The 12741-nt window shown below is 44.0% G+C and overlaps 1 protein-coding gene across 4 annotated transcripts in view; it reads right to left on the bottom strand.

The window, feature by feature from the left end:
• The window catches only part of Nap1l4 (nucleosome assembly protein 1 like 4), a 36082-nt gene extending 25368 nt beyond the window's left edge, over positions 1 to 10714 (bottom strand). The window contains exons 1-3 of one of the 4 annotated variants that reach the window (XM_052194712.1): positions 10538 to 10654; positions 2842 to 2872; positions 1252 to 1310 (exon numbers count right to left, since the gene is read on the bottom strand). In XM_052194712.1, the coding sequence (XP_052050672.1) occupies positions 1252 to 1310; positions 2842 to 2855 (73 nt within the window). In that variant the 5' untranslated portion in view covers positions 2856 to 2872; positions 10538 to 10654. Of the gene's footprint in view, positions 1 to 1251; positions 1311 to 1388; positions 1512 to 2841; positions 2873 to 10537 lie in introns of those variants that run through there. The other 3 variants (XM_052194703.1, XM_052194730.1, XM_052194719.1) reach the window with 3 other exon arrangements.
• Between the last annotated feature and the right edge of the window lie 2027 nt (positions 10715 to 12741).

The following is a 12741-nucleotide window of genomic DNA, read 5'->3' as shown; positions in this document are numbered from 1 at the left end:
TCCCAGCACTCAGGAAGGAGAGGCAGGTAATCTGAATGAGGGCAGGGCGGGGGCAGACTAGACTACAAGAGTTCCAGGACAGCCAGGGATACAGAGAGATCTACATAGGGCTATCTCAGAAAACAAACAAAAACGTAGTACACATCCCCTAGTGCTTTTAAGTCAGTACTTTGTATAAGAAAAGAGGCTTGTGTTGGGTCCAAATAAGAAGAAACTGTAGTACCTCAGACCATACTTGCTTTAAAACAAATATATAAACCCTCAACTATTTACTTATCTTTGCTCCTAATTTCTAAAATACTTGTTTAGAGTAAAATACTTGTTTAGAGACCTGTATCTTAAAAGTATCTCTTAGGATGGGGGATGGGAGTAGGGGGGTAGGAGGCAGAGGGAGGTGGATCTGACTTTGAGGCCAGCCTGATCTACATAGCCAGTTCCAGGACTGCCAGGGTTACACAAAGAAACCCTGTCTCAAAACAAAATAGTATTTTTGTTAATGACCCCAGTGGGTGGTTGGTGATAGTCAGAGGCTCCTGACTGTAGCCAGCCCAGGCCCTGAGATCACTACCAACTTTCAGGGGTTGGTAATTAACTCTGGTTATACCTTGCTCCCGTCCCATTGGTGTTTGGAAGCCAGGGAAAAGGACAAGATGAGCTTCTAAAGCATCCACCCACTTATTCCAAAGAGATGGCTCTCCACAGACTGCCTGACCTCTTCCTGGAAAGCCCTTTTCCCATCCAAACCTACCTGCAAAACCTACTCTGACTTCCTTCTCACATGCCTTTGTTCTGAACGTGTAACTCTGAGCTATTATTTAGAACCCATTTCCCAAATAAAAAAAAGACACCAAGAGAATAGGAACTGTCCTTCACTGGGTGATGGAGTTGAACAAGTCCCCTCTCATGCAATCCATGCCCACCTGGAACTTAAGACCCTCCTGCTTGGACTTCCAAGTGCTAGAATTATATCATGGTCTACACACCTGGCTCAGAGACAGTTAAGATTTTTTTCACTTTATCATTATTTATGTATTCAATTAGATGTGCACTGTACATGACTGCATATGAATTTACATACACAACAATACTTTTTTATTTTGCTTCAAAATAAGCAGGAGAGGAAAGGTGGGTGCAAGTCTGGTTAACATTCTGACACTCAGGTCCTTTATTGTAACAAAGTGGTTCTGGAGAAGAGACTCCAAGTCACACATGGAAACCCTCTGTAATCACCGCTTCACTCATTGCACTGACCTGTATTACTGGCATTTTTAGCAGCTTCCACAGGATCTGCAGGACCTCCATCTGAAAGACTAAAACAAGTTTACAAAGTATTATGAACAGACTCTCACCAACTGGCATTCTCAGTGTTTATTCAGTGTATTAAGGACCTGTACTGCAGGAGACTCCAGGTCAGATGAAGACCACACTAGCTGGGCATGCTGCACCACGTCTTCTATCCCAGCACTTGGGAGGCAGAGGCAGATTTATCTCTGTGAGTTCAAGGCCAGCCTTGTCTACATAGTGAGTTCCAGGACAGACAGAGCTACATAAGACGACCTTGTCCCCCAAGGAGGTAGGGAGACAACAAACAAAAAAGACAACAGGGTCACATATGTGTTATTTAAGGGAGACTTCCTCTCATCTAAAAAGATTACATCCACCCAGCTCCCTTTCCTCATACCCAATACAAAGGCTGTTCTACACAGGTCTAACTGTAACCCTTGCAAAAGCTTAACTTTTCCTTTCTGTTTTGAGACAGGGTCTAACTCAGTAGCCCTGGCTTCTTATGGCGACAATTGTGAACCACCACACTTTGCCTCATTTTATCTCTAAAATCACTTGGGAACAGAGGCAGGTGGATTTCTAGGAATTTTGAGCCACGCTTGTGCACACAGGGAGTTCAAGGCCACCCAGGACTACTACACATTGAGACCCTGTCTTAAAAACAAAACCCAACAACAAAAATTATGTATACGAGTATGTCCATATATGGGTGGGTATGTGTAATGCCAATGAAGGCCAGAAGAGGACATCAGATCCTCCAAACTGGAGTTTGTGAGCTGCCTAATGTGGGTGATGGGAACAAAAAGTTAGGTCTTTGCAAAATATACATTCGAAACCCCTGAGCCATCTCTCTGGCCTGCTAATTTTATTTTGACAATCTCTTAATTGTGTAATTGGTCTGTAGTGCTTAAGGCACACTACTAGAACAACAAGCTACCCTCTGGTCAGCAGAGTACACAAGTGGCCTTGTACAGTAGATGTGATGGTCACAGTGCTCTGCCAACCATGCAGCATCACCAAAACAATGGGCTTCACAAACACAGGCCTGACTGGCTACTAAAGAGCCATGTATACTTTCCTGAAGACAAAGTTCTACAAGCCCTTCCAGTACATGTCTGACATGAAAGCAGAGGCAGCTATGGAAAAATGAAGGGCAATTATGAGCAAAATTAATGACACACATGTATGAAAATGCCTTGATAAAATCGATTATTTTATATGCCAACTAAAAAAAAAATCAAAGCAACACTCAACCAACAATGACCTTGCATATCCCACTAAAAATCCTTTCCCTGATACCCGGTAGGTATGTCAGATTAATGACATGACTTCACCAAGGCTGGGGAAATAGGGATTAAAGGCTAGAGAGCACAGAAACTTCGTCTGAGACAGCTGGTGTCTGAGATCAATTTCTTTGCCAGCAAAAGGGAGAAAAAAACGACATTACCACTTGAAGTTTAAACTAATTAACTTTGAATTTTAGTTTCTGAAATATAGTGAGCTCTAGCTCCCTACCTAAACTTTGAAGTCTAGTAAATGAAGTCCATTTTGGCTTACCTGTTTTCTGCCATCTGAACGTCTTTGTCCCCTACAAATGAGAAAGTTCACAATTACATTCACACACACACACACAATGTATTACTCTTCCAGCACCATGATGGAACTCCACCAGTCAGGGCAGTTGAGACCTTTTTGCAGGTGAAGGAAATGGAAATGTCCTGATGTGACCTGAAGTTATATGAGCAGGTACATGTCTAATCTTATAGACAGGTACACTGAAGATCTAGGTTTCACTGGACATGGTGGTCCATTTCTTTAATCTCAACAACTGGGAGGCAGACGCAAACAGATCACTGTGAGCCTGAGGCATAGAGCGTCCTTGAACAAATAGGGCTACAGAGTGAGACCATGTCAAAAAACAAAATTAAAATGAAATGAATCTATGTTTCATGCTTTACTTTAAAAAAATTTTTTGAGACAAGGTCTCATGTAGCCCAGACTGGCCTTCAACTTGCTTTGTAGTTGATGATGCTGCACGTCTGACCCTCAGCCTCCACATCCCCAGTACTAGGATGACAAGTATACACCCAGCATGCTGGGTTTATGCAGGGCTGGGTATAAAACCCAAGGCTTCACACATGCTACAAACTGAGCTAGATCCACAGCATTCTTACTGACACTAGAATGACCAGACTTCAGAGTAAGAAAACAGAATCCTAATCTGCCTTCTCTCTACAGTAAACCTAACAGATCCACACAGCAACTTACTCACACAATTCACTTTGTTTGAACGGTCTCTCAAATACACAGAATAATGCTAATCTATCTTTTATGCCACCTGCACTGTACAAACACATGAGACACTCAACATGACCACTCTGTAAGAATACTTGGATCTCAAGGCAGCCTTCTTCAAAGGGGTGTGATGAATTGAGGCAACCATACAAAGTCCCTCCCTCACTCTTGCCAAGTGTTACATAATGAGACCTTCTGAAAGCTATGCTCCTGCTAGGAAAACAGGAGACAGGAAAAACAGTTCCAGCAAGAGTGATGGGCAACTGTTTTACAGTTAACTAGCTGAATTTTCTATTAGGTTTTAATTGTTTCAAAATAAAATGTGTGCAGGTGGTTCATACCTTTAATCCCAGGATTTGGTAGGCACAGGCAAGTGTCTACATATTGAGGTTTGGGCCAGCCAGGGATACATAGGAAACCCTGTCTCAAAACAAACTCAAAATGCACAAAAACATGTCACATGTCTTAGGCAGGGTTTCTATTGATGCAAAGAAACACCATGACCAAAAAAACACGTTGGGGAGGAAAGGGTTTATTCTGCTTACACATCCACATTGCTGTAACCACCAAAGGAAGTCAGAACAGGGAACTCAAGCAGGGCAGAAACCTGGAGGCAGAAGCTGATGCAGAGGCCATCACGGATGCTGCTTACTGGCTTGCTTCCCCTGGTTTGCTCAGCCTGCTTTCTTATACAACTCAGGACCACCAGTTTACTCATGATCCCACCCACAATGGGCTGGGATCTCCCCCATAGATCACTAATTGAGAAAATGTCTTACAGCTGGATCTCATGGACGCATTTCCTCAACTGGGGCTCTTTCCTCTTTGATAACTCTTGTGTCGAGATGACACACAAAATCGGCCAGTACATATGACTAGTCTTTTAAAAATTTAAGGGTTTTTTGTTTTGCTTTGTTTTGTTTTGTTTTTTGGTTTTTCAAGACAGGGTTTCTCTGTATTGCCCTGGCTGTCCTGGAACTCACTCTGTAGACCAGGCTGGCCTCGAACTCAAAAATCCACCTGCCTCCTCCTCCCAAGTGCTGGGATTAAAGGCATGTGCCACCATTACCCAACAAAATTGTTATTTTACGAAAGCAAAAGGAGTAAGGCAACAACAGTACTGCAGATGACCAAACCCACAGCAACAAAGCAGCTTCCCACAATCAGCTTCACTTCCATAGAACCTTCCTCAGACCCTCTATCTTCTTTGGAGTCCAAACTCACTGGCCACAAGATCTACATTCCTACAGCTACCTACAAAGTTCACCATTCTCAATGCCAGCAAACACTATTGGCCGGATGTCCAACAAGGCTTTTCTACTGTATACTTTTGTTTGTGGTCTCCATTGAACACCTTAGTCAAACGTGGTTTCCCACCTCTTAGATGGCAAGATTTTCATGGTAAGATTTCTGGGTTAAAGAATGAACGATAAATACTGAGCTGGTTACACAGTGGTATTCCTTACACTTTGGCTCCACAGTTACAGTATCCATTACCTACCTATGACTAAGAGCAGATTCTCTAGACTGCATTCCCAGCCCACCACCCTTTCCCAGCTGTACAGCAACCCTCAGTACATCAGTTTCACCATAAGACTGAGAAGCCATGCCTACTCGAAGCAAGTGTGAAGGTCAATTGCCTTACTACAGAGATACAGCAAGCCAGCCCATCTCTGTGACACATTCATACAAACTATCCTGCCCCGTGATTCTATCCTCTGCAGACTGCGAGCAAGGCAAGGCAAAATGCCAGCACATGCTCCAGCACCATCCATTACTGTGTTTACCAAACACTGAAAGTCATAAAGAGCTATGCAGGTGTTGACAGAAACACCCATTTTGTTTAAGGTTAAAATGACAGGTTTAATACTGGTTTTATGAAGCTATAGCACAAAGCCTTATTAGGCAAACTACTTTTAAAAGGCATCAAGAGCCAGACATAACGATGCACACCTGTAATTCCAGGACTTGGAAGGCATGGTTATGCTGGCTACATGGCAAGTTAGAGGCTAGCCTGGGCTACAGAAGAGCCTGTCTTAAAACACAAAATGAACAAAACCCCTAACAATCAAGTTAGATTATTACAGTCACCAGGGGACACCAATAGAATACAGAGGTTTAGATTAATTTCTTTTTTTTCTCCAAGCATCAAAAAATTTCCAAAATAAACACGTTAAACTTTTATAGCAAATTTTAAACTGGTCATTTCTTAAAGATTAAAAAACAAATCTAACAAGCAAACCTTTTATGCATATGAATGCCTGACTGCATATATGTAGCATATATGTGCAATACCCAAAGAAGCCAGAGGAGGGCACCAGATGCTCTTGCAACTGGAGTTACAGGTGGTTTTGAGCCACCACATAGGGAATGAGAACCAAACCCAAGTCCTCTGCCAGAGCAGCCAGTGCTCTTAACCATGAACACCTAAACTGGCACTCCTGAAAGACGAAGAAAGGCATAAGCTGTGGAGTGGCATCACATTTCACAAAACTTACACTTTTATATATTATGTCTTCATAAAAGCCAAAGGTCTTCAAAGACTTATAAGCAAATGATTACTATTAACCTAAACTGATCTGGAGAGATGGGTCAGTGGATAAAGGTGCTTGCCACTAATCAAACTCTTAAGGAAGAGTTTGATTCCTGAGTCCCATATGGTAGGAAAAGAACAGACTCCCAGAAGTTGTCCTCTGGCTTCTACTTCCAGCACATATGTGTGTGTGTGCCTGAATATAAAGCAGAGTAACTTGGTTCAGTCTGAAAGATGGCAGGCTGACCCAGAGAAGCTAAGAATGTGTAACCAGGTCCTACAGGACTACTGACTTGCAACTTAGGATCATGTCAAAGGGGCAAAGAAATGACCTGTTTTAAGAAGGAATCAGGAAAGGCCCTCCCCCCATGGTGTGTGTGGGGGTGTTATTTGTGCCATAGACACAGAGATCAGAAGACACTTTCCAGAAGTCAGTTCTCTTCTTTTAACCATGTAGAGCCAGGGAACACATTCAGCTGAGTCTTAAGGCTTGGAGAGCTGAGCCATCTTGTTAGCCCGTAATATTTTTAAGCAATCAGATATACATTAGATTGGTCACTGCAGGTGCTAGGTGGTGATTTCCTGCTTGCTTTTCTCATTAGTGAGGCCAAGTACCAAAGAAGAAAAACTTCCAGGAGGGCAAAGCATGTCCACTGACTCAATGCAGAGTTCAGGGCTTAGCAAAGAACTTGGCATGAAACAGGCAGTTAGATATCTCGGCCTAGTTAACCCCTGCATGCAAGTATCATGGTTCTTTGAACATCTTGGCCTATCTCTCCTAAGCAATTTTGGAAGACATGAGGCCATTTCCTTAGTCACATCTGCTTACAACATGTACTGAAATACTCCAGCAGAAAACAGCAGGTCATCTCACCAGAGATTTCTAAAAGCCCAACCACCAGGCTTCAGGAAGAAAGGAAATACGATTTTTTTTTCCCCTCAAACAAAATGTTCCTCTGGTAGAAGAGGTATCTCTGTAGCATGTGGAAAAGTTACAAAAATATAAAAAAGCAGTTATTAGGACAATTTTCTTAATTCAGCACTGGCTATCTTGTCTTCTTCTTCTTCTTCTTCTTCTTTTTTTTTTGGTTTTTTGGATTTGGTTTTTTCGAGACAGGGTTTCTCTGTATAGCCCTGCCTGTCCCGGAACTCACTCTGTAGACCAGGTTGGCCTCGAACTCAGAAATCCACCTGCCTCTGTCTCCCAGAGTGCTGGGATTACAGACATATGCCACCGCCACCACCGCTGAGCAGGTCTCTTCTTGTTGTTAAGAGGCATTTTCTTCCCCCATATTTGAAATTATAAACAATCTGCCATCCTCCCACATCTGGCTCTTACCTGCTCCCACCGTAGAAGGGCAAGACCACTCACTATTTGCTTTACACTGGAGACCCTAGACATGTGCTAGAGATCTTGCATGAATAAGACACAAAGTTACTCTCAAGTAACTGAATGTGACTTAAATCACAAATATCTTTTGTACATAAAGCTCAGAGCTAATTTCACATCACTAGACTGAGTTTCCTAGATACAGGATGGAAGAAGCACAGTTACAACTGACAGAACACAGAAAAAAGGAATTTAAGGCCATGCAGCAAGCAGTCAGAATCACAGTAAAGTTCACAAAGCCGGCTTCTGTAGCCTTCACACTATAAAAATACAATATGCCTCCTGTTATTGTATAATTCAACAGCAGAGCAATGCAAAGCAGGTGAACTTCCTCTACAGAAGACAGAGACCAGACTGCTAAATGAAAACAAATCTACACTACCAATAGTTATGTCTTTAAAATGCCTAAAAGTCCATTCCAAGACTCTATTTACCCATTTTTACCCACCAAAACAGGCCTCCTGATCTATGATCACAACAGGTCTCCCAACTGTGGTACTGTGGTCCAGGAAGCCTCTATGCTACCACTCTCAGGTAGTCCCTGGCAAAGGCTGAGGGTAGAAGGAAGTCCCTGCTATTTCCCTAGTACCTTCCTCTACTACAGCAATAGGTGCAGCAAAATGACATCAGCTTCAATTCTAAATGCCTAAATGCACTTCATCTTCCTTGCTGTAGTGCTTGCTGGCCTTGAGCTTCCTGCTTCTACCCTTTGAGTGCTGGAATACAGATACAAGCCAACACACCCTCTTATACTTCCTTTTAAGTAAACAAAAAACCTTATACCCACTGACTAGAAGTTCCCAACAGCTCATTACTACAGCCTCTTTTTCAAAACAGGTCACCTGGGCCTGGATCCAAGCAGCAAAAGTACTCACCCATCTGCCCATTTCACACTGAGAACTGCCCTTAGCCCTTCAGAGATTTAAACTACCCTTTCTTAAATTTTAACTTATTTGTGTGTATGGGTGGTTTCCCTGCTTGTCTGTGCACTACTTGCAGAGGCCAGAAGAGGGTGTTGGAACCCTGGGACTTATAGACCATTAGGATCTAGCTACCTCATGAGTATGGGACTCAAACCTAGGTCCTTGACAAGAGTACTCAATAATCTTAACCGTTAAGCCATCTTTCCCACCCCTAAATTAACTCTCTTGCCTAGATTTTTTTTCTTTCAAAAACCAAAATCTTAGGTACTGGCAATTTTATTTTTATACAAATGTAACATAAACGTTCATACCCAACATAAAGACAGCTAGCAGGGACTTAGTATACTTTCACTAACAAGAGACAAATAGGAAAAAAAAAAAGAGATAGGATCTTGCTGTGTTACCAAGACAGATTTTAAAGAGTTCCAGAGCAGCTGGGAATATAAGTACATACTGCCACATCTATCTTAGTTGAGGCATTTTAAGATTTAAGTACAAAGTCAGACCAAAGTAGTGAACTACCTCATCCCTAAGAATACTGCAGGAATATTACTTAATGCCCACTGCTAAACTGTATATACGCAATTACACAAAGCCAATGGCCAGCTCACAAGCCATAATGGCCATGATTTCTGAGACATCCGAAATATATATATATATTTCTCCCCAGAACTTTGGTAATGAAATTCCAGAAAATGATAAAGTTGCTATTATTTTCACCAGTTACTCTATATTAACTCTGAAAAACAGTTCAGGATTTAAAGCTAAAACATCAAAATGTGTTTAGATATTATGACATTGAACCAATAATATTGGTTAACTAAGGAAAAAAAGACCGACAACTGAGTTTTACAGCATCTACTTTAGTTAGGCATAAAATGATACAGCTGTAGACTACCCCTAACAAGTGAACCATCCCTCTTTAATTCTGGACTATACCCTAGTCCTATCAAAGCCCTGCTTTCTTTGAATCTCATTGTTCATCTGAATGGTATTTGTTTCAATACGGTATTTATTTAATAATAAATATTTGTTATTAAAACTGAACCAGATTAAACCTATTTGAATGGATGCAAGCTACCATCACACTTAACCTATCAAGGACTTAATTTGCAATACAGGTCGAACACTCCTATACCAAGAAAATCTGAACATTCTCCAAAACCCATTTCTTTTCGAGCTTTACGACACATTTTGGACTTCCAGAATAGTGATGCTTATCTGCCAAACCTACAAATATTTCACAAACCGAACCACATCTGAACCCAGGCGTTTCTTGCTAAAGCACACTCAGCCTGTTGCACCTCCATCACGTATTATTGTGAATGGAGTTAAGACACGTCAGGAGCTTAAAGGAGCCCCTGGTGTGTAGTAAGCAGAGATTAGTCACCGAAAGGAAGCAACTAATGACAGAAAGGCGGCAGTAACTTAAAGGCACGTAACTTTTGGACCGAAAACTTGAACTTGAGTCTTTTAGCAGGAGACTATGCATATGCTCGTTACGGCATCGTACTCGCTGGAAGCTCCCGCGGAAATTCCTCCAAGAGGCAGCAAAACAGAGTTGGAGGAAGTGCAGGCCAACTTGCCCCAAGGATAGCCCTGGGAGAAGGGGTACTGTTGGAGACCCTGAACCCGTTAGGGGCTCACGGGTCTGAAGGCTCAGTGTGTCACTAGGCTGGCTCCGCCTCCACTGCAGGCTTAGTGAGGTCTGACCAGGGCACTGTGCGGAGAGCATGCAAAGCCCGGAAGGGCGAGGCGGCGGCCCAGCAGACCCCTTCCTTCCCGGGCGCGGTTTAAGACAAGGCACACCCAGGCCCACCTCCGCCGGGGAGGCCTTGTCCCCTCAATGAACCGCCTGCGCGGCTTCGCGTGGGCTCTCGGGCGGCGGGAACAAAGCGCGCTGACCTTCAGCCGGGGGCGGGGCTGCACGGAGGAGGGACCGGCCCGCCATCCGCCGCCACCCGCCACACGGACCTCAGCCCGGGTCGCCGCCCGCCTCTGGTCGCCGCCATAGCGCGTCGGCCTGCCCGCGCCGCCCACCCCACGCCTCCGCCTCCTCTGCCCCAGTCCCTCTCTAGCCGCCCGCCGCGCCGTTACCCGCCAGCACCGCACCTCGCGCCTCCTGCGGTAGTGGCGCCCGTCCTAAGCTCGCTCCGGGGCTGCGCCGCCGTGGTCGCCAACAAAACTACCTGCCATTGGCCGTATCGCCAGGGTCCGCCCTCTACGAGCAAAATGGGCGACGAATGGACACTAGAGCTGTTTATCAACTGCACCCGGGCGCTGGGAGAGGCAGCATCCAATCAAAATCTGTTGAGGCGAGCCTAAGCCCGCGAGCTATATGTAGATAGAGTAGTGACGTGTGTTCCAGCGCACGCGCAGTTCCGCGCCTCTTTAAAGGCGCTACCGGGCGCGTGTGTGACTTTGGGGCTTGTAGCTTGAGCTTGCTACAACCTCTAGGTCTTGAGCTTCCTGGGCCATTTTGGCAGTGCTCTCCCCAGATTATTTACAACCCCCTGCCCTCCCCTAGCCTGGGAAAAGCACCGCCTACTTACCAAGGCCTTCTGGCCCTCCGTCTACAGATGTCTATTTGATTTCTGAGTTCGAGGCCAGCCTGGTCTACGGAGTGAGTTCCAGGACAGCCAGGGCTACACAGAGAAACCCTGTCTCGAAAAGCCAAAAGAAAAAAATATGTTGGAGGGACTTTTACACTGCCCAGATCATTATTAGAAGAGGGATGTATAGCCGGGCAGTGGTGGCGCACGCCTGTAATCCCAGCACTCTGGGAGGCAGAGGCAGGCGGATTTCTGAGTTCGAGGCCAGCCTGGTCTACAGAGTGAGTTCCAGGACAGCCAGGGCTACACAGAGAAACCCTGTCTCAACAAAACCAAAAAAAAAAAAAAAAAAAAACCAGAAGAGGGATGTATGTGTAGTCCAAATCAAATGGAATCCCTGACTACCAAACTTTTTTGGGGAGGGGCGGCGGGGGTTTGGATTTAGTTTTTTGGAAACGGTTTCTCTGTGTAGCCCTAGCTGTCCTAGAACTCACTCTGTAGACCAGGCTGGCCGCCTGCCTCTGCCTCCCAAGTGCTGGGACTACAGGCGTGTGCCACCACGCCCGGCCTTACAGTTAGATCTTATGGAGGCATTTTCTCAATGTTTCCTCCTTTCAGATAACTCTAGGTTGTATCAAATTGACACACAAAACCATCTAGTACAGATGTGCTGAACTTTTCTATCAGAAGGGTAGTCCCAGGCCAGGCAGCTTTTTTTTTTTTTTTTTTTTTTTTTTTTTTTTTAGAAATATTAAGATAGCAGGCAGTAGTAGCACACACCTTTAATCCCAGCACTCAGGAGGCAGAGGCAGGCAGATCTCTATAAATTCAAGGCCAGCCTTGTAGGTCTATCACAAAGTATTTCTGATCTGTACTATTCACTTTTGGATACAATTTCCTTGCTACCTTACAATCTGTGCTCAGACCCCAACAACTGGTAACACATTTAATAATATTTCATTATTTATTATCTTTGAGACAGGGTCATAGCCTTAGGCTGTGAACTTCTGCCTCCTAGGATTAAAGGTGTGCACCACCATGTCTAGATTAATTAAACTATTTGAAGGGGTTAAAAGAGGTGCTTAGAAGGTGTGTGTGTGTGTGTGTGTATGTGAGAGAGAGAGAGAGAGAGAGAGAGAGAGAGGGTCTACAGCATGACACTACTTAATCTTTAAACATTAATAAAATGTTTCATCTTTTTATTTTTATCTACAGGTTTCTTGGTATAGTTCGGGCTGTCCTGGAACTTGCTCTGTAGACCAGGCCGGCCTCAAACTCAAAGATATACTTGCTTCTGCTTCCCAAGAACTGGGATTAAAAACATGTGTCACCATCACCCAATTTGAACTTAATCTATAACCATCGCTGTAAATTACAACCTTTGAGCAATCTGATTTAGCCACAGGGTCACATCAACAGCTGACCTTTTTTTTTTTTAAGATTTATTTTATGTGTACGAGTGCACTGTAGCTGTACAGATGGTTGAGTCACCATGTGGTTGCTAGGATTTGAACTAGGACCTTCAGAAGAGCAGTCAGTGCTCTTAACCGCTGAGCCATCTCTCCAGCCCAAGAGCTGATCTTACGGTAGGTAGGTTAGCCTGGCTCTTTCAGCAGCATTCACTCATGTATGGACTGTCTCTCATCTAAGATCGTCGCTTGCTCCATGCCTACACTTAAATCCAAAGCATGCACCATTTCTTATCTTTGCTTAATAAGGTTGCTAACTTTGCTTCATGACTTGTCCTGAAATTCTTTACTGTGG

The sequence above is a fragment of the Apodemus sylvaticus genome, chromosome 1, assembly GCF_947179515.1.
Source record: "Apodemus sylvaticus chromosome 1, mApoSyl1.1, whole genome shotgun sequence".
Taxonomy (NCBI): domain Eukaryota; kingdom Metazoa; phylum Chordata; class Mammalia; order Rodentia; family Muridae; genus Apodemus; species Apodemus sylvaticus.
The sequence above is the reverse complement of the archived record's forward strand: the minus strand, read 5'-3'. Positions and strand labels throughout refer to the sequence as shown.